The following is a 23,179-nucleotide window of genomic DNA, read 5'->3' on the forward strand; positions in this document are numbered from 1 at the left end:
GAACTATATCTCCAGGAATGTTCCCAAGATGGTATCTGATTATCTCTCTGGAAACAAATGTGCAACTCAGAGTTTCTTTTGCATTAATTTATCTGATGCAGATGGATTTTTATTGACGTCTGTGACCTATGATCATTATGCAGCAAATTTGCTTTCCTCTCCACTATGCTGTTTGTATGAGCAAAAGAGTTTGTGTGGTGACCATGAGAGGATCTTTGATCCTGTGCTCAATCAACTCCTATGCCCACACTGCATACGACTTCCAAATCCCTTAGTACAGATCCAAAGCCATCAACCATTTCTTTTGTGATGTTCCAGTCATGTTGACTCTGGCCTGCATGGATCTTTGTTTACACTTACTTATGCCCAAGATCCTTCCAAACTCCAGAGAGGTTAAGGTCCTTGCTGTCTCCTACACTATCCTGATCCCAGTAGTCAACCCCATCATTTACAGCCTGAGAAACAAGATGATGGGGACCATAATAAGAGTAATTCAGAGGATCTGCTCTGTAGAAATGTAACAAAGTTCCCACTAGTCCTGCTTCTTAGAAGTCCATTAATTTCACCTTGTGAACTCTTTAAGAACAATGCCATTCCATCCTATTTCAGGATTTAAGACAAAGGTTCCATTAATTCAGAAAAATAAATAATAGGGATTTGACAAAATAATTATATAGTACCAGTCACTCTATTTTTGTGTTAATTTTTCTTTTTTTTTTCTTATAAGTAATTTATAAAATGTAAGTTGATGTCTAAAAGCCACAGACATTCTCAATAGTTTGCATACATAAGCAATACTGTATATTTGACCACAGTACCCAAAATATGGAAGGAGTCCAGTTGTCCATCAACAGATAAATGACTAAAGAAGAAAAGGTGTTTATACCATTATATAAATCTATACAGATGTATAAATATATATATATGTATAAATAGATATATAAATTATTATCAGTACATGTGTATAGATATTTATATATATAGATAGACAATCTATAGATATATAATATATGTCATATATAGAGATATGTATAGATATATAGATATGTAATACATATTAGACATCAGATATAGGTATATAATATAATATTACTAAGCCATAAATACAATGAATTCTTGCCATTTGCAGTCACATGAATGAATCTAGAGAGTATTATGACAAGTGAAATAAACCACAGAAAGACAAATACCATTAAGTTTTTACTCGTATGTGAATTCAAAAAAGAAAAGGAGCAAAGTGGAAAAAAGAGAGAGAGGCAAACCAATAAACAGACCCATAACTCCAAAGAAGGAGGAGATGATCACCTAGGGGAGGGTGTTGGGAAGGTATTAAATAGGGGATAGGGATTAACAAGTACACTTGTGATGAGTACCAGGTGTTGTATGGAAGTGTTGAATCACCATATTATATATCTTCAACTAGCATTATGTTGTGTATTATCTAACTGGAATTAAAATAAAATCTTAAAAACATGTCAGGTGGTGGGTAATAGGGAGGGCACGTACTGCATGGAGCACTGGGTGTGATGCAAAAACTATGAACACTGGTATGTTGAAAATAAACAAATTAAAAAAAACATGTTAAGTGGTGACTAATGACAAAACTTTAGCTACAATGGACAATTTGTTTAGCAAGCATAGAATGTTTCCAAAATAACCCCCTTCAATGACACTGAAGTGTATAATGCAGTTCATTTTGCATTTAATTGTTGCAATTGGTTCTCACTGTTTATGCTTGGAAACAGGGGTTTAAGAAAAAAGTTCTAGATCAATGACCAATCCTACTATTGATCAATTAATAAAGAAATATAGCTTAACTTTCCTTTGAAAAATGAACATATATAGCCATAAAAATCACACACACACACAAACATAAAACATATGAACATAAAATACAAAACACTGAATCATAGTGAAAGGATTAATTTAGCACTCTTAAAAGTGGAGCATTCCTGGATTATAGCCAATCCCTATCATAGCTATGGTTTTGTGAGTTTCCATTTCCACCTACAGTAGATGGACATGTTATAGAACAGTGGTGGTTCTGTTCTATTTTGATGACCTTCAGAAAGGGGTTATTCTCTGTTCTTCATGCCACCAGTGGTTCCTATCCTAATAATAACCATCCTTATTTGTCTGGACAACATCAACATTGCTGCTTAGAGTTTGTTAATTCAGTAGAATTATAAATAGAAAATAACTAGTAGCCATCAGAATTCTAAAGCCCATTGCTCTTAATATACCAATGGTCACCTTATGATACTCACCAATGTGGCTAAGTCATTGTAATCTGCAGCCATACACATAAAAGGGATTTAGTACAACAGCATTTCCAACATTTTTTTAATATAAGTCTACCAATGATTGGTTTCCCTGGGTGACTCAGTGGGTAAAGCATCCAACTCTTGATTTCATCTCAGGTCTTGTGAGATGTGACTGCAATATTGAGTTCCAAGGTTTGTGTGGTATGAGATTAAGATACTCACTCCCTCTCCCTCTTCCCTTCTCCCTAGTCCCCTCAAAGTAAATAAATAAATTAATAGAAACTAACATGTGTACATATTTTTATATTCTTTATATAGTAAAAAAAAAAAAACTGTATCATTTTAAAGGGATGCCAGCTTTGCATATAACCCTATGTTGTTTTCAGTGCTAGCAAGCCATAGATGTCCATTTCAGTAATTCAGGATGAGGTTACCCAGCCTGGTCACCGGTTTTATTGGAACATCTTCTCCTTTATTTAGACCTAGCCCAGGAAAACACTGTTCCCATTTTCATAAATGTAAGCCAAATATATTCAATAAAAATATTATAATAATTTCATATAGAAAAGGATGAAAAGGTCATATAAATTACTCTATATGGCTTTCAGCCCAGAAATTTGAGTTAGAGTCTTATTAATAGTGATTTTTCTAAGGACCCGCTGAAACCAGAAATGCCCTTCACTCTTTCCATGCTGAGAACACTTTTAAAATTTAGATCCCTGAGAATGAGAAGTTTTCATGATGATCACCAGTAGGAAAGACTGGGGTTACAGGGCAGTAACTGAAGCACTTGCTCTTCACCAGAAATGCAGCCTGTACTCAGAGAAGAACAGAAATGGGAGTTCTCATCCACCCACTGGGTCCCACTTGAGTTTCCTACATTTGGGATGGACAGGTATGCCAAGGGGTCCCTTGAATGTGCTGTTGTCACAGAAACACACCACAAGGCTGTAAAGTTTTGAGCATAAATATGTGAAAAGGGGATGGTACTAAGTGCACCTTTTCCTTAGATGTGTTTTAATGTCTCCTCTATGCAGATGCCTCTTGCTTCCCTTCCTTTTTCCCTTCGCCCCATATCACTGTTCCTATCTGATTGGAGCATCTGACACAGCTGCTTTAACAAAGTGTTTTGTATTTCTCACTCAGAGGGTAACATCAAAATAAGTTTCTACCAAAGAAACAGTGTAACCTAATAAACAAAACTAAGTCATTTCCTAGTTTATGTTATTCAATAGCAAACCAAAAAGATCATTTTGGAAGTGATAATTGCTAACCATGTTTAATTATTGAATTTCTTCCTGGAAACAGCACATTGATATTTTGTACCTTCCAGGTATTCTTTGCAGACTTGAGTTTATACAAAAAACACCTCCAAGAAATTAATATTAATTAAAAAATAAAATATATTGCCTTCAATTACCAGCTATTTGTAATTGTAAACCAAAGTAAGTGACTTCATAAGTGGTTCTGTAATGTGGGAACCAAGTTTTGTGAAAGTCGAGCATGAATCAGGAAGCCTGGGAGATTCAGGAGAGCAGGAGCTCAACGGCTGCTGCTTCCCAATCGATCTCCAGTAGGTAGAGCAGTTCAGTAGATACTAGTTCTCCCAGCTGGGAAAGAATGTGTATGCATCATATATATGTATTTTATGTATTTATTTTTCTTTATTTTGAACTTGTCCCCAAAGATGTGCAAGGAGCAAAGTCAAGAGCCAGAAAAGGTCACCACAGGGGGGTGGCAGAACCAGAAGGAAGCAGGACAGAGAGGAGTGCAGAGAGAGAAAAGCAGTTGGAAGGTTGCCCCTCAGCTCGGACAGCAGTGTGGGAGTGGGAAAAGGTCTGGCAGGAAGCTGACAAGACTCCTGGGATTCCATCCCATAGAACAAATAAAGAGAGCGATCACTTAGAAAAAGAGCAACAGCGATGTCCCTCCCATATGCAAGCTCAACAGTCCTGCTGGCAAGTAGCAAAGTAAGTCCAGCTGAGCAAGAGCTCTGGGGCGGGAGGAGAGCAGCAGGTGCCACAGGGACACGAGCCCTGGGAGAGTCATGGAGGCTCCTGAGAACCCATTATAGGGGACCCTAAGCCCCCCAGCAAGGACCATGGCCAGTGGCTCCCCAGGATGGGCCTCTGAGCTGCCGTGGCCAGGTCTCACACTGCTAGGCCTGTGGCCTTGAGTGGCTTGGCTGGAGTGAGGAGGACAACGTGGCTGGTGACATGAATGTGCACTGGACTAAGCATTCACGAATGATGTCAGAGACTGGGACACTGCTGGACAAGGGTTCTGGACATAGCCTTAAGGGGCCCCCAGGGCAAGGGGATGGTGGGAATGGGGTCATCACTCATTCCTTCTCTCTCTTTCCTACTGGTGCACCAGGTTCACTATGCCTTTGCTGCCCAAATTGTTGCTCCCTTGGGTATGGTGGGTGTCCCCTGCTGATAGGAGTCCAGTCAGCCCAGGTACAGGTCAGGGATCAGGTAGGAACTCTGAGGGGTCTCAAATGAACCTCAGGAAAGAATGGCTTGCAGTGGACATTTGGATTTGTTTCATATCAGGGCAGGTATCTCCCATCTTCCTCTTCTCCCCATGGAGACAATCTTCATGCACAGCAGGACAGGGATCCTACCTACTCCCAGGAGCAATTCATTATCCCACCCACCAGTTTCTCCATGATCCAACCCCCAAGTTCTTGTCAGTGCCCAAACCTGATCAGAGGAAATGCTCAAAGGGAAAGTGGATTTCCCTAGTAACTGAGGGCTTAAAATAGCTCACATCCCACACCAGAATCTGCACCAGGGATGCACTAGCAAAAACATCAAATCCTGTCCTCTGTGGAGATGGGATGAGCAAGAAGAGAAAGCAACTCAGTGCACCTGGGCCAGCACCACAGTTACCTGTCTGATTGGTGCAAGCATTTTCTAGGGGTGGGAGAACTATCTTAGGGTTGTCCTCTACCTGTTACAGCCCCTAGTCACTGATTAAAGTTCATGGAATGTGCTTTCCCTCATCTATGCCTTTATCGACTTGAAGACATTATAATTCTATATATATAACTTCAGGTGAAAAAATGAATAAATGGAAGGTCTGGTCATTATTACTGCTGAGAATACTGCCTGTCATAACCAGATGCAGTCAGTCTGGTGAGTGGAGGAGACAGAGCCACTTCCATGCGCAGGACTCATACTTCAGAGTTGTTTGGTCGCCGATAGGTTTGCCACTATCTTCTCGTTGGAGCTATTGTAGAAAGTGCTGGGGACAAGCTCCAGTTTCAGTCCTTATCTGAAATAAGTGGAGCGGGGCATCTGCTGGTGTTCTCTAGATCCCGATCTTAACTTAAAAAAAGGGTAAAGTGGCAAACAGGGTGTAGTGATTGGAGTCTGTTCCTGGGTCTTGGTAATAGAGACTATGAATACTTTGGACCCTTCACCAGATGCTAAAAATGCAAACTTCACTTGGTCCTCCTGGAACCCTATAATCAGGAGAAAGGGTTGAAAGTGGAAAGATCTCTGTGGCATCCAAATGGATTGGATTCTGCTGTACTAAGTGGAATGTAATTTATAAGTAGAAAAGATGAGCTTAAAATGCTATTAAATGTATATACAACATCAATTGTTCTCCATTCATGTGATTATGGACATCAGAGTTCTTTACATACTTAGATAATTGTGGACATTTCTCCTATAAACATTGGGGAAACAAGTGCCTCTTTGAATCACTATCCTTCTATCCTTTGGATAAATACATATTAGAGCAGTTGATGGGCCATAGGGTAGTTATATTTTTTATCTTTTACTTTATTTATTTGATAAAGACACCATGAGCGGGAAGAGGATGAAGCATAGTCACTGCTGAGCATGAAATCCATGGCATTGTTCAATCTGGGATCATGACCTGAGCCAAAGGCAGGTTTTTTAACTAACTGAGTCACTGAGTACTTGTTAGGATTACTTCTTGGGAGCCCTGAGTAGTTCTATTTTTGACATTTAGAGGAATCTCCATACCATTTCCAGAGTGTCTGTACCAACTGGCATTCAGACCAACACTGTAAAAAGGTTCTCCTTTCTCTTAATCCTCACCATCATGTGTTGTTTCCAATCTTACTAATTTTAGCCAGTCTGACCAGTGTAAGGTGCTATTTCATTGAGGTTTGATCTGTATTTCCGTGATGCTGAGTGATGTTGAACATTTTCTCATATGTCTGTTGGCCATTTGTTCATACACAATAGAATATTACTATACCATAAAAAAGAATGACACATTGCCATTAGCAACAACATGGATGAAAGTAGAGGTGTTGTTAGGTGAAATAAGTCCATAAGGGAAAGTGAAATATCTTATTATTTCACTCATATGGTATTTTGAAACACTATTTAGGAAAAAAAAAAGGGGGGGAAAGAAACCTAGGGAAAGGAAAGGAAAAAATAATACAAAAGGAAGTCACAGAGGAAGGCAAACCATAAGAGACTCTTAAGATTAGGGAAGAAATGGAGGGTTGCTGGAGGGAGAGGTCATTGGGGAAAAGGGAACTGTGTGATGGGCATTAAGGAGGGAGCTTGACATAATGAGCACTGGGTGTTATTTGCAAATTTTGATTCACTGAATTCTACCTCTGAAAGTAATAATACGTTATATTTGAAATTAAATAAATTAAATTTACAAAAAAGCTCTGCTATTGTGTTTTCTTTCACATTTAAGGTACATTGGGGAGCTTATGTTGCTAATAGTTATTGAGGGTTGTGATGTTAACTAGATGTTGCTAGAAAATATTGCTATACCTTGACAATGAGCTCTCAATCTGTTTTCTAAGGAAGGATACTGGTGAGAAGGTGATCTTGTCAAGATACAATGAAGGAAAATTGAAGAATTGCCTCAATTTTCACCTTAAGGAGAAATAAGTGTATTTTTAAGTTCATGGCATGAATCCAAGGTGAGCCCTACCACCTATGTATTTCATTGCAATACTTGTGTGAATTATGGTTTAAGTTACACTTAAATTTATCTTTACTTTTCCTAAGAAAATTGTCAATTGTGTAACAAATGATCTACTATGTATGCTCATACCTTCCTAGACCAACCACTAAAAACATGAGGTATCACTGCTTTCAGGACATAAAGCATGCAAAGCAAACCAACAGAATTATGTGACAAGGAACTAATAAGTGGGATTGGAGACTATGACAATCTTTGCTAAAATGCCAACAGGTGAAGGAGTCAGTGCTCAGGGGTTTGTGGACTGACCAGAAGAGGACACAGAGTTGGGTTGTGGGCTGAGTCTTGAGGAGTGAACATTGAACAGATTCCCTGGGAGAATTAAGAACAGGCAGGGGAGCCTAGGACAGAGGAGGGAGCTTCATGCCTCTCAGGGAAGGATATGATTCATTTAGAGTGAAGGAAGATTATTTACAGTGTCTGGATTGAGACATGCAGTTATACATACTCTCTCACCAGGCCTTAATATACTGTTGAATTCTATTGGCTAGTATTTTGGTGAGAATTTTTGCATCTGTGTTCATCAAGGATATTGATCTGTAGTTCTCTTTTTTGGTGGGATCCTTGTCTGGTTTTGGGATCAAGGTGATGCTGACCTCATAAAATGAGTTTGGAAGTTTTCCTTCCATTTCTATTTTTTTGGGACAGTTTCAGGAGAATAGGAATTAGTTTTTCTTTAACTGTTTGGTATAATTCCCCTGGAGAGCCATCTGGCCATGGGCTTTTGTTTGTTTGGAGATTTTCGATGACTCTTTCAGTCTCCTTACTGGTTATGAGTCTGTTCAGGTTTTCTATTTCTTCCTGGTTCAGTTGTGGTAGTTTACATGTCTCTAGGAATACATCCCTTTCTTCCAGATTGTCCAATTTGTTGGCGTAGAGTTGCTCATAATATGTTCTTATAATTGTCTGTATTTTTTGGTGTTAGTTGTGATCTCTCCTCTATCATTCATGAATTTATTTATTTGGGTCCTTTCTCTTTTCTTTTGGATAAGTCTGGCCAGGGGTTTTTCAATCTTATTAATTCTTTCAAAGAACCAGCTCCTAGTTTTGTTGATTTGTTCTATTTTTTTTTTCATTTCTATTTCATTGGTTTCTGCTCTGATCTTTATGACTTCTCTTCTCCTGCTGGGTTAGGGTTTCTTTCTTGTTCTTTCTCCAGCTCCTTTAGCTGTAGGGTTAGGTTGTGTATTTGGGACCTTTCTTGAGAAAGGCTTGTACCACTATATATTTTCCTCACAGGACTCCCTTTGCTGTGTCCCGCAGATTTTGAACCATTGTGTTTTCAATATCATTTGTTTCCATGAATTTTTTCAATTCTTCTTTAATTTCTTGGTTGACCCATTCATTCTTTAGAAGGATGCTTTTTAGTCTCCATGTGTTTGGGTTCTTTCCAAATTTCCTCTTGTGATTGAGTTCTAGCTTCAGAACATTGTGGTTCGAAAATATGCAGGGAATGATCCCAATCTTTTGATACTGGTTGAGACCTTTTTTATGACCCAGGATGTGATCTATTCTGGAGAAGGTTCCATGTGCAGTAGAGAAGAATGTGTATTCTGTTGCTTTGGGATGAAATGTTCTGAATATATCTGCGATGTCCATCTGGTCCAGTGTGTCATTTAAAGTCTTTATTTCCTTGTTGGTCTTTTGCTTGGATGATCTGTCCATTTAAGTGAGGGGAGTGTTCAAGTCCCCTACTATTATTGTATTATTATTGATGTGTTTCTTTGATTTTCTTATTAATTGCTTTATAGAGGTGGCTGCTCCCACGTGAGAGGCATAGATATTTATAATTGTTAGATTTTCTTGTTGGACAGACCCTTTGAGTATCATATAGTGTCCTTCCTCTTCTCTTATTGTAGTATTTGGCTTAAAATCTAATTGATCTGATATAAAGATTTCCACCCCAGCTTTCTTCTGATGTCCATTAGCATGGTAAATTGTTTTCCACCCCCTCACATTAAATCTGGAGGTGTCTTCGGGTCTAAAATGAGTTTCTTGTAGGCAACATATATATGGGTTTTGTTTTTTTATCCATTCTGATATCCTGTGTCTTTTGATTGGGGCATTTAGCCCATTAACATTCAGGGTAACTATTGAGAGATATGAATTTAGTGCCATTGTATTGCCTGTAAGGTGACTATTACTGTATATTGTCTTTGTTCGTTTCTGATCTACTACTTTTAGGCTCTCTCTTTGCTTAGAGCACCCCTTTCAATATTTCCTGTAGAGCTGGTTTGGTGTTTGCAAATTCTTTCAGTTTTTGTTTGTCCTGGAAGCTTTTGATCTCTCCTTCTATTTTCAATGATAGCCTAGCTGGATAGAGTATTCTTGGCTGCATGTTTTTCTCATTTAGTGCTCTGAACATATCATGCCAGCTCTTTCTGGCCTGCCAGGTCTCTGTGGGTAAGTCTGCTGCCAATCTAATATTTTCACCATTGTATGTTATAGACTTCTTTTCCCAGGCTGCATTCAGAATTTTCTCTTTGTCACTAAGGCTTGTAAATTTTACTATTAGGTGACGGGGTGTGGGCCTATTCTTGTTGACTTTGAGGGGGGTTCTCTGTACCCCTGGATTCTGATGCTTGTTCCCTTTGCCATATTTGGGAAATTCTCTCCAATAATTCTCTCCAATAGATTTTCTGCTCCCCTCTCTCTTTCTTCTTCTTCTGGAATCCCAATTATTCTAATGTTGTTTCGTCTTATGGTGTCACTTATCTCTTGAATTCTCCCCTCGTGGTCCATTCGCTGTTTGTCCCTCTTTTGCTCAGCTTCTTTATTCTCTGCCATTTGGTCTTCTATATAACTAATTCTTTCTTCTGCCTCATTTATCCTAACAGTGAGAGCCTCCATTTTTTATTGCATCTCATTAAGAAATTTTTTGATTTCAATTTGGTTAGATTTTACTTCTTTCATTTCTCCAGAAAGGCATTTTATATCTCCACAGAGGGTTTCTCTAATATCTTCCATGCCTTTTGTGAGCCTGGCTAGAACCTTGAGAAACGTCATTCTGAACTCTAGATCTGACATATTACCAATGTCTGTATTGATTAGGTCCCAAGCCTTCGGTACTGCCTCTTGTTCTTTTTTTTTTTTTTTTTTGTGGTGAATTTTTCCACCTTGTCATTTTGTCCAGATAAGAGTATATGAAGGAGCAAGTAAAATACTAAAAGGGTAGCAAAGACCCCAGGAAAATGCACTTTAACCAAATCAGAAGTGATCCCAAATCGTGGGCTGGAGAAAGGGGATAAAAAGAGGTTCAGAAATAAAGAAAGGAAAAAATTAAAAATAGAAAACAAACGAATAAAAAATATAAAAAAGAAAACATATATATATATATATGATATATTAGATAAACTAATTAAAACGTTAAAAAAGAGAAGGGTAAAAGTTAAAAAAAAATTAGTAGAAGAAGAAAAAAATTGAAAAAAAAATTAACCACAAGACTAAAGAATCATGGGGAGAAAGCCATGAGTTCCGTGCTTTGCATTCTCCTCCTCTGGAATTCCGCTGCTGTCCTTGGTATTGCACCTACTCTCCTTGGTGAACTTGGTCCTGGCTGGATTTCTTGTTGATCTTCTGGGGGATGGGCCTGTTGTAGTGATTCTCAAGTGTCTTTGCCCAAGGTGGAATTGAACCGCACTTACCAGAGGCCGGGCTAAATAATCCGCTTGGGTTCGCTTTGGGAGCTGTTGTTCCCTGAACGCTTTCCGTAGAGTTCCAGAGGATGGGATTGAAAATGGCAGCCTCCCATCTCTGGCCTGGAGGGGGCAAGAGCCCGGGGCCCCACTCCTCAGTGCGCCCCCAGAGAACAGTGCCTAATCACTCCCATATCCCCAGCCTCCAGCCGCACTCCATGCTCAAGCAACCTGCGACCAGTTCAAGGTAACCCCAAGCTGAGAGCTCACTCCTCAGCTCTGTCTCTGTAGCCGGCTTCCCTGTTTTAATACCTGCAAGCTCTGCAACACTCCGACACCCCTGATCCTTCTGTGACCCTGCGGGACCTGAGACCACGCTGACCCTGCATGGGCTTCACCCTGATTGAGCCTCTGGAGCAATGTCCCTCAGTGGAACAGACTTTTAAAAGTCCCAATTTTGTGCTCCATTGCTCTGCCATTTGCCAGGAGCCAGACCCTCACCCCGCTGTCTATCTTTCTGTCGCTTTGGATTCACTTCGCCAGTCCTACCTTTCAGAAAGTGGTTTATTTTCTGTTTCTAGAATTGCTATTCTTCTTCTCTTCGATCTCCTGTTGGATTTTTACTTGTTTGAAATGTTTGATCTCCTGCTACCTGATGTAGTCTCAGCCTGCTACTTCTCTGCCATCCTGACTGGATCCTGGTATTTTAATTTAAGAACACACACTTGCAAAGAAAGAGTGAGTAATAACTTTTGGATATTTTCTTCTGGTGTTTAATTCCTTGTCATGCTGGTGCTCATTCTCAGGACTGGTTCTTTATGTCAGGCAGTGGTGGAAAACTGACACTTTGTATCAGAGGACACTTGCTCTTTATCTTATATTTTTTCCTGATTCGGCTGCTTTGCTTAGATCTTTTCCTTCAGCAGCATAATGGTCTACCCTCTAAATCTGGCATTCACTCTGCAAAAGACATGATGTTCTCTTTTGTGGGCAGAAGTTCAGCTTCCAAGGAACTCATAAGAGACGTTTAAAAAATGCAAAACTATCAATAATGTTAAATTAAAGGTAATACATGCAACACTATGCTGGAAGGCCAAAGAACTCTCCATGGGCTGTTGGTGAGTAATCTTAAAGACTGGTCAAGATTTCATCCAAAGAGATGCACAGTGGATATGTGAGGACTGCAGAACACTAACTGGTGGAGACAGAAATGCCTGATGACTGTGGAAGGGTTCAACTTGAATAACGCCAAGGGAATGTGAGGAGTAGTTATGGGAGAGTAGATCAGAAAATTAAGGCAGGTGTACATTGTTTTCCTGGAGCAAGTCTTCCTTAACTGAGGTTCCACAAGACAATAAAGCCTTACATAAATTAAATTGAGCAATTATTTTCTCTTCATAAGCTAAATTGTGTTTTGCTTTCCTGCTACATGTCTAATCATAATCATATGAGTATTTTTCTGCTCTTCTCCATGCAGATTGCCCCGTATGTGACATCTTTCCATCTGAAGCTCCCCATGGGTTCAATCACCCTCTTGCAGAAGTGCCTCTCAACTTTTCCTAAGCATTGCTGGTGTGGTCGCAGCTGTCATTTCCTCAGCACCATTTGTAGACTGCTATTTTGTGGGAATTCGTATGGATTCTAAGTAAGAATTGAGCTCAAAAGACCAGCATATTTAGTTTTTAAGAGAAAAGGAAGTAATCGATCACTTCCTATTCTAATCCACTCTCTTTATGCCTCCCCCCACACACACTTCTCCCCATTCTACCCTCACAGGAAGATATTTTTACAGCTTGGAAATGGAATCAGATTTCCCGGCTGCACAATTAAATTGCAGTCAAAAATGCCACTTACCAGAATGTGTACAATACTAATAGTGCTGTAAGAAATAAGACACTTGATTTAAAAATGGCACACTTGTCTGTATCTTTAATGTGCATTCCTAATGAGTCCTATGGGGAGGCTGATTCACAGGAAAATGCACATTAGCTCCTCCAAGTTTAATATACCACTGTATGCACTCAGGCCCTCTCTTCATTACCATTTGAATGCACTGTTTTCTTTGAGGTTTTGTGCAGGAAACAAATCCCTGTATATGGCACTCAGTTCTAGAATCTGATCGGTCTGCATTTGCCCTTTAGACAAAGGGTCAAAACAAAGTGCTCTGTGGTGCATTGATTTTCAATCTCTGGCTATTTTTGAAACTGTAATGCAGCCCATTTCCTTTTCCAAGGGACTTTAGGCAGTATACAGCATAGAGCTGGGTATAGCCAGGGTATTTGTTTGTTATTCTGAGCAGTGGCAGGCTATCTTTCTCACATGGATTCCAGATAAAAGAGGTTACTTTAACGTCCAGTAAAATAAAATATTACTTGGAATCTGGTTTCATTATATTGAGTCTACATCACTATCTGGACTTCGAAGTCTGAGACAGCCAGTTGCCTGAAATAAGAACCGAGAAAGCAGAAGTTTTATGTAATTCCTATCAAGAAATTCATTAATTTTTGGTGTTTCTGGCATGCCGTACCCCCACAGTCCTACAAACTTCCTGGTTTAATCTGAAGCAAATGAAATCAATAACATTAAAGATTCTGTGAACATTTTACATGATTTCTTTCATCTTTTTTTCCCTCATTTTCAAGCATAATGTAATTTTAGCCTTTCAAAGAGGCTTAAATTATTGTAAAACAAATGTCTTTCTTATGACATAGCAGGTAGTTTTTACTCTTGAGTAATGAATCACAATAGGATATGTTACTAAGGATGAAGTCATTTTAGAAAATACAAATGGTTATCATTTTGCAGATTTACAGAGTGAAACAGAAAGATAAGGCATACTTGAGGTGCGCAGATAGGCAAAATGATTATTTGTTCATAAGGTGGTGTTAAGAATAAATTACTAAGGTTAAGGAGAGCCAGGGTCACTGGAGGGCACGTGGCATATTAGAAAGCATTTGATATTAGAGTTCATTTCACCTGTCGATTTGTTTATAGTCTTTACAATGTATTATTTTTTGTCAAAATTTATTCTTAATTTCTATTAGTCTCATAATTCTTCTTTCCTATTCTTAGCAACATCTGTAAAACATAATTATAACATCCTTTATATATCATTGTTGTGAGGGTTAGAGATAAAATCACATAGACTCAGGACACCGGGTGTCTCTGTCAGTTGGGCATCTGCCTTAAGCTCTGGGTGTGATCCCCCAGGTCCTGGGATTAAGTCCTGCATCAGGCTTCTTGCTGGGCGAGAAGCCTGCTTTCCCTTGCCTGGTTTTCTCCTGCTTGTCTTTGCTCTTTCTCTCTCCTGCCAAATAAATAGAACCATTAAAAATGAATTACTTAGGGGTGCCTGGGTGACTCAGTGGGTTAAAGCCTCTGCCTTCAGCTTGGTTCATGGTCCCAGGGTGATGGGATCAAGCCCTGCATTAGGCTCTCAGTTCAGCTTGGAGTCTGCTTCCTCTGCTCTCTCAGCCTCTTTGTGATCTCTGTCTGTCAAATAAATAAATCTTTAAAAAAAGAATTACTTAGAATCTAGTTATAAATTCATGAAGTTTATAGGATTTAAAATCTATAAAGAACTAATGTTATTTCTGTACACTAGCAATGAATAATTTGAACTCTAAGTTAAGAAAAATTCTTATCTGGAATAGTATCAAAAAGAGTAAATACTCAGGAATAAATTTTAAAAATGAAGTACAAGAAGTCTTGTATACTAAAAAGTATAAAATGTTGATGAAAGAATCTAAGGACCTAAATAAATAGATATTCCATATTCATGGCTCAGAGATTTAATATTAGTAATATGATAATACTATCCAAATTGATCTACAGATTCAACACAGCACCTTTCAGAATCCTAGCTGTGTTTGTTTGTTTGTTCATTTGTTGCAGAAACTGACAACCAAATCCTATAATTCATTTGGAAATGGAAGGGATCCTGATAGTGTAAACAGTCTTTTTTTTAATTTGTTTATTTACAGCATAACAGTGTTCATTGTTTTGGCATCACACTCAATGCTCCATGCAGTACATGCCCTCCCTATTACCCACCACCTTGTTCCTCAACCCCCCACCCCCCCGGCCCTTCAAAACCCTCTGGTTGTTTTTAAAAGTCCATAGACTCTCATGGATCATCTCCCCTTCCAGTTTCCCTCAACTCCCTCTCCTCTCCATCTCCCCATGTCCTCCATGTTATTTGTTATGCTCCAGAAATAAGTGAGACCATATGATACTTGACTCTCTCTGCTTGACTTATTTCGCTCAGCATAATTTCTTCGAGTCCCGTCCATGTTGCTACAAATGTTGGGTATTCATCCTTTCTGATGGAGGCATAATACTCCATTGTGTATATGGACCACATCTTCCTTATCCATTCATCCGTTGAAGGGCATCTTGGTTCTTTCCACAGTTTGGCGACCGTAGCCATTGCTGCAATAAACATTGGGGTACAGATGGCCCTTCTTTTCACTACATCTGTATCTTTGGGGTAAATATCCAGCAGTGCGATTGCAGGGTCATAGGGAAGCTCTATTCTTAATTTCTTCAGGAATCTCCACACTGTTCTCCAAAGTGGCTGCACCAACTTGCATTCCCAACAACAGTGTAAGAGGGTTCCCCTTTCTCCACATCCTCTTCAACACACGTTGTTTCCTGTCTTGCTAATTTTGGCCATTCTAACTGGTGTCAGGTGGTGTCTCAATGTGGTTTTAATTTGAATCTCCCTGATGGCTAGTGATGATGAACATTTTTTTCATGTGTCTGATAGCCATTTGTATGTCTTTGTTGGAGAAGTGTCTGTTCATATCTTCTGCCCATTTTTTGATATGATTATCTGTTTTGTGTGTGTTGAGTTTGAGATGTCCTTTATAGATCCTGGATATCAACCTTTTGTCTGTACTGTCATTTGCAAATACCTTCTCCCATTCCGTGGATTGCCTTTTTGTTTTGTTGACTGTTTCCTTTGCTGTGCAGAAGCTTTTGATCTTGATGAAATCCCAAAAGTTCATTTTCGCTTTTGTTTCCTTGGCCTTTGGAGACATATCTTGAAAGAAGTTGCTGTGGCTGATATCGAAGAGGTTACTGCCTATGTTCTCCTCTAGGATTCTGACAGATTCTTGTCTCACGTTGAGGTCTTTTATCCATTTCGAGTTTATCTCTGTGTACGGTGTAAGAGAATGGTCGAGTTTCATTCTTCTACATATCGCTGTCCAGTTTTCCCAGCACCATTTATTGAAGAGACTGTCTTTTTTCTATTGTATATTTTTCCTGCTTTGTCAAAGATTATTTGAACGGGTTTTGAAGGGGCAGGGGTGGGAGGTTGGGGGAACCAGGTGTGGGTAGTAGGGAGGGCACGTATTGCATGGAGCACCGTGTGTTGTGCAGAAACAATGAATACTGTTTTGCTCAAAAAATAAATTAGTTAATTAAAAATAATAAATGAAACTGATTCATCCATAGACTGATCTAGGAAGAAAAAAGAATTCAGAAATTACTGATATCCAAAATAAAAGAATAAATGAAAGAAATAACTAAAATGACAGTTCATATATATACTAAACTCATAAAAATATTATGATTAATTGTGTGGTGATTATGTTTACAACTGAGATGAAGTGTGCACATTCCTTGAAATAAACTAATTACCAACACTAACTCAAGAAGGAGTATTTTATTCTTGTTAAGGAATTAAAATCATAGTTTAAAACCATTCCAGAAAAGAAACCCCTCAAATCTTAGATCACTTTTCTAGTGAATTCAACAAAGCATTTTAGGAGGAAATACTGGCATTCCCTCTATGCCCTTCTGGACGGAAGAGGGAACACCCCCCCCAGCTCAATATATGAGTCCACCATTATCCTGGTTCCAAGACCAAACATAGACAGGACAGGAAAACTGCAAACCTATCCCTAATGTGTATGGACTGTAAATACTTAATAAACCCACATATAACACTACTCTAACTGTAAGGAAACATCAGACAAACCCAAATGAAGGTCATTCTACTAAATGCCTCAAAATTGTCATGGTCATCAAAAATAGGAAAGGTCTGAACAGCTGTCATACTGTAGAGGAGCTTAAGGAAGATATAATGACTGAATCTAATATTGTACTTGGGATAAGATCTAGAGATAGAAAAAGGACATTAGGTAAAAGTCTGGTAATTACAGTCTTCAGTCAATAACAATGATTAATGCTGGTTCATTAGTTGTGACAATTGTGTTACAGTATTTTAAGATGTTTATAAGGTATACTGGTTGGTACTCAGAAACTCTACAAACATTTTGCAACTTTCCTGTATATCTGAATCTATTCTAAAATAAACATTTAAAAAATAAATGTTCATTTATTAAAATTTTATTTATTTGTTTGACAGAGAGAGATCACAAGTAGGTAGAGAGGCCAGCAAAGAGAGAGGGGGAAGAAGACACACCCTTGAGCAGAGAACCCGAGATGGGGCTCAATCCCAGGACCCTGGGATCATGACCTGAGCCAAAGGGAGAGGCTTTAACACACTGAGCCACCCAGGTGCCCCTAAAAGTTTATTTAAAAAAAATCACTCTAGTTACTATATTAATACTAAAAAAAGAAAACAGCAAGAACATATGATAATTCCAAAGTTGCAAGAGACATATTTGTCAAACTTCAACACCCATACCGACAAAACCCTACAAAACTAAAAAGACAATTCCTCAATTTAATACTGGACATCTACAGAAAAACTCTATAGCCAGCTAACATCATACGTTATGGTGGAAGATTATTTTCCTGTCTAAACTAAGGAACTAAAAAAGTTAAGTCTCTTCACACCGATTCTATTAAACAATATAGTGGAGGTTCTAGCTAGTACATTAAATTAAGAAAAGAAAAGGAAAATTGAACAGGTCAGAAAGGAAGAAGTAAAACTGACTTTATTCATAAAGGAAATGAATGTGTACATAGAATACTCTGAGAAATCTACATTAAACTAAAAGCGCTTTTTAAAGAAAACTAACAAGTGAATTTAGAAAGATCAAAGATTAAAGGTCAATAAAAAAGTCTCAGTTGTATTTCTACATATTAGCAACTATCAAATGGAACATGCAATAAAAAGTTTCAATATCAACAAAAAAACATGAACATCTTATTAGAAAGTTCAGTAAGGAAATATGATGTTATTGGCAAGAATAGACATATAGAGTGATGGAAGAGAATGGAGTTCAGAAGTAGACCTATACAAATATGGTGAGCTGGTTTTGGACAGAGTTTCCAGAAGGAAGACAGACCCTATTTATCCAATTGGCAAAAGAAACTCTACACAGTCATTGGTATTGAAACAACTGGATATCTGTAAGGATAAACAATAAACTTCTACCTTTACTTTATGCCATACACAAAAATGAAATCCAATCTGTCATAGTCTTAGCACAGAAGAAAACATAGGATACTATATGTGGAACTTTCAAATACTCAAATATTTATTATTTAAAGGCACAGACATGTAAGCTATGAAAGAGAAATCTTGTCCAATTGGACTTTATCATAACTAAAAATTTTTATCCCTCAAAAACGAGTACTAAAGAAAATGAAAAGACAGATTTAGAGGAAATATTTTCACTATATACATCTGTCAAAGGACCTATATATTCAGAATATGGAATGAACTCCTATAATTCCCTAGATTGGCATGTAAAGAAATGCACAAAAGTTCACTTCACGAAGGAAATGGGCAATGATTACATGAGATGATGTCCAATATCTTAGTCTTCAGGAAAATGGCAATGAAAACTGCACTGAGATACCACTATATACCCAATAGAAAGCATATATATTTTTTTAAATTGTCATTCATTTACTAAGTTTTGGCCAAGGTGGGGAACAACTGGAGATCTCATGCATTGTTGGTGGGTATGCAAAATAGTATGAACACCTTAGAATATTGTCTGACAGTTTATTTTAAAGGTACAGAAACAGTTACTATATGATCCGGTAATTTAACTCTGTTGCATTTACCCAAAAGAGTGAAAACAGAAAAGACTTGGATACAAACATTCACTGCAGTTTCCTTCATAATAGCCCTAAAGTGCACACAACTCAAATGTCTATTGACAGGCAAATGAAGAAGCTAACTGTGGTATACCCACAAATGGCTGCCAGGAAATAAAAAGGAACAAACTTCTGATGCATGTAACATGGAAGAATCTCAGACACATTCTACTGAGCCAAGGGAGACAGAGACGAAAAACAAAAATCGGACAAAAGAAAGATATTTTCACTCGATAAAAAGTAGAACTATCCTGAGCTTTATGGACATCACAATATAGGTTTCAAACTAATCAATTAACAAGAAGAAATTGATATGCCCACAACTGAAGTGGAAAACAACACACAGCTCTCTTAGTGAGGGACAGAAGAAGAGGACACAATATTAGGAAGGGACTGATGATTCACATAACTGGTAATATCCTTTTCAAAACACATGCCATACTTCTAAATATCTGAGTTTGCAACAAGTCACAAAGAAAGTTATAAATCATATACCATGCAATCATATTCTCTGGCATAGGCCAGAAACTTAGATGGTAACATTAAAAATTACATTAAAAAGTGAAAATAAACCCAAGAACTATAAATGCAAAATACACATTTCAACTTCCCTACTTTATAATAGAAAATTCTGAGAGCTAAGTAACTAATTCCATTACACAATGTAATTTTTAGGCTCTTTAAGTTGGAGATAAAAGTCACTGAATCATTTCAAAGCCATTCTATAATTTCATTTAAGTGATGGTCTCTCATCTGTCATGTGCAACTACATCGGACAGAATCTAATGGCCACAAAGAGATTATAATAGTAATAATGCAGTTTCATAAATCTAGATTCTAAAAATGTTCTTTATCATATGAGATAGGAAATTCTCAAAATTGAAATGATTATATTGAGGTAATATAAAGTACATTGGGTAAGGTCACAAAATGTAAGATCATAGAGAAACTGAGGTTTCTGGAGGTGAGGGGGTGGGGGAGTGGAGGGGGTTGTGGGAGTTGGGCGAGCCTGGAGGTGGGTATTAAGGAGGGCACAAATTGCATGGAGCACTGGGTGTGGTGCATAAACAATGAATATACAATGAACATTGGAAACATGAAAAAATAAAATTAAATTAAAATGTTTATATATACATATACATATATACCTACACACATATACACACACACACAAATACTTAACTGGGAACCTGGTAAATGGTTAGCATTCAATTTAAATTGTAACTTTCATTGTATTGCTAATACTAATACTTTATCCTATACCATTAAAATTCACCATGTTAAAAATTTGCTCAACTGGCCAATCTGTTAATGTCACCATAATTATCCAGGCTTCAAAAGCTAAAACTTCATTCTTAATTCCTTCTTTCTTTCATCCACATCTAATTCTCACTCTCTAAATTTTCCCCTTCAACATGCAAGCTGTTCATTAACATTTGATTGAATATTTTTCAACTATCTCCTACCTGTCTGGACCATCTCTCTTCCCATCAGTTCTTTGAGAGAACTGTCTTTCTAAAAACAAAAATTAAATCACATAATTAACTCTGGTTTTCTTAGATTATAGCTCTACTATCAAGAAATCCTGAGTTCTGAGCTGACAAACGCGATTCCCCATCTGGACTTTGTTTTGCTATCTTCATCACCTGTCATTCCTTCCTATGAACGTTGAGCATTCTAATAGTACACTATGTCACCTGTTCCCTCTGCTAAAAGTCTCCTACTTATCCATCAAACCCTAGCATAGACTATATCACCTCTAGGAGACTTTCCCTCAAGGCCTAAGGCATTTGTTTGTTGTTGTTTTTTCTACCTGCATGATAGCACTTATAGTCTATTAAAGTAATTTATTTCTGACCTTTTTTTTTTTTTTCCTTAACTACTTGAAGGCTAGTATTGAGAAACTCTTATCTAGTAAGAGTGCTTTCCTTATGGTGGGCAGTCTTTGAATAAATAAATGACTTTTTGGGGGGAAAATGCTGAGCTGTCAGAAATGAAACATATACATTGTTACAACATCCAAAAGCTTAGGATATGTATTACTTGAACATCTAAGCACACCTGAGAGTCTGACCACTACCTAGGAGCCCCTGAGTCTGTTGGAAGCAAGGTGCGGGGTCAGGAACATTACCGTCACATGCCATCCACCAGAAAAAAGTGCCCAGTGGCTGTCCCTCAGCGTCCAGGTGCAAGGCACATCACCACAGCACCCCCCCTCCACCTAACTTCCTTAGCATGTATTGCCACTCCCTGGCTGATGCCAGGGGCCCTGAGGACTTGGAGGGGAACGTGTTCCAAGACAGTGAGTGCCCAGGGACCTCGGAGGCACCCAAGAGGCCAAGCTCTTGGGGAGGGGTGGTGCCCGAGAAAGGCAAGGCCCCAATGCCTGCCCATGGGCCCTGAATGAAGGGGGATCCTGGCCACCGGAGGCAAGCCCTGGCGAATGGAGATGGGGAGGGAGCTTGTGGGTCTGCTCAGAGACCCTCTAGGACTCTAGATGGGAAACCTGGGATCAGGGTGTGACTTCAAGCCTTTGTCCTGTGAGGGCTGGGTAGGCAGGAAGATCAGAGAACTCACACAGCAGGCTAAGAGCCTAGAGCCTTAAATACCTGTCACAGCTGGCTCAGGCAAGGCAGTGAAGATTCAGAGGGTTGGCGATTTTGGGCAGGGATTGGGGGGTGCGGCGATGGAGGCAGCAGGGGCAGGGCACCACTCAGCATCCTCACATTCTTGGCGTCTGGGCCTCCTGCTAGCTGAGACAAGCCTGTGAGAGATGAGGAGCTGCCCCCACTGCCCCTTAGAGTCTTCTTCTGGGGGACATTGCTTCCATGAAGAAGACTTTCCCACAAATCCCAGCCCAAGAGAAGGCTACACAGTTGTGTCCTGGGGGAGCCCGTGGGTCAGTTGAGGACACGGGGCCCTAGGCTGCTGTCCCTACCAGGTAGGGAGCCGGGCTCCTGGTGCTGATGGCGCGCCTACCATTGCTGCCATTCACCATCCCATGCTGGGTACCACAGGCTGCAAGGGAATGTGGCCATGACCACCAGAGGTCTCTGAGGCCCACCCTGCTCAGACGTGCCCCCTCCACGCAGGACATTCCATGCCTGGACCTTCCCCCGTGGCCCTCCTTGGACCATGGTGCTCAGAGCGGCTTCCTAGGACTGTGACACTGGTAGGCCTGGCTTCTATCTCGTCTTGCAGAGATCTACTAAGGGACAGGCGACCTACCTACCTTACAAGTTTGTGACTCTAGTAGATAGGCCCAGGCCACAAGAGTGAAGCTAGTGGGGTTGGGGGGGGAAATCCCTGTGAAACACTTGTGAAGTTCACAGTCCAGAAGCACAGGCACACTAAAACACAGGACTCATAGTAGAAATATAGAGTGTTTTCCCTTTCCAACACCTCACCAGCACATTATTTTTATTAAAGATTTCATTTCTTTTTTTGATAGAGAGAGATCACAAGTAGGCAGAGAGGCAGGCAGAGAGAGAGGAGGAAGCAGGCTCCCACTGAGCAGAGAGTCCAGGCCACGTTTGATCCCAGAACCCTGGGATCATGACCTGAGATGAAGGCAGAGGCGTTAACCCACTGAGACACCCAGGTGCCCCTCACCAGCACATTATTAAAGGCCTACTTACTGCAGTTCTTTTACTCAGTACAGCATGTCTAGCTATCAAGATGGAATTATAAGGCATTAAAAAATTGGAAACAAAACAACCTCCACCACACACACACACACACACAACCTGGAGACACAGAGTTTGTATCACATCCAGACATGGTAGGGGCATTGAATTATCAGCCGGGGAATTTAAAACATCTTTGAGTTATTTAGGAACAGCTCTACTGGATAAAGCAGACAATGCATGAATAGATGGACAATGTAAGCCGAAAGATGGAAATCCTAAGAAAGAACCAAAAGAAATGCTAGAGGCAAACAAAACAAAACAAACAAACAAAAAACAGAAAGGATGTCTTTGATGGGCTCATTAGTAGATTAGGCATGGCTGAGGAAAAACACTCTTAGTTAGAGGATATATTAACAGAATACCTGAAAATCAATAAGGAAAGAGAACAGTGGCTGAAGAAGAATGTAGTTTCTAAGGACTGTGGGACAACTGTAAAAGTGTAACATACACATAATGAAGTTACACATCAGAAAACCCAGAGGGAAGGAGAATAAAAATAGAATGGAACAGAAGAAATGTTTGAAACAATAATCACAGAATTGCCCCAAAATAATGTCAGACATGAAACCACAGATCC

General features: G+C 39.2%; 1 protein-coding gene across 1 annotated transcript in view; it reads left to right on the forward strand.

Annotated features, from left to right (window-relative positions):
* Positions 1-22,125, forward strand: part of LOC123936066 (basic salivary proline-rich protein 2-like) — a gene marked incomplete at its 5' end in the record, with an annotated part of 68,804 nt that extends 46,679 nt beyond the window's left edge. Inside the window, one exon of the mRNA XM_045996845.1 lies at positions 22,115-22,125. Coding sequence (XP_045852801.1) covers positions 22,115-22,125 — 11 coding nt within the window. The remainder of the gene's footprint in view (positions 1-22,114) is intronic.
* Between the last annotated feature and the right edge of the window lie 1,054 nt (positions 22,126-23,179).

Source organism: Meles meles, unplaced genomic scaffold, assembly GCF_922984935.1.
Source record: "Meles meles unplaced genomic scaffold, mMelMel3.1 paternal haplotype, whole genome shotgun sequence".
In the NCBI taxonomy this organism is placed as follows: domain Eukaryota; kingdom Metazoa; phylum Chordata; class Mammalia; order Carnivora; family Mustelidae; genus Meles; species Meles meles.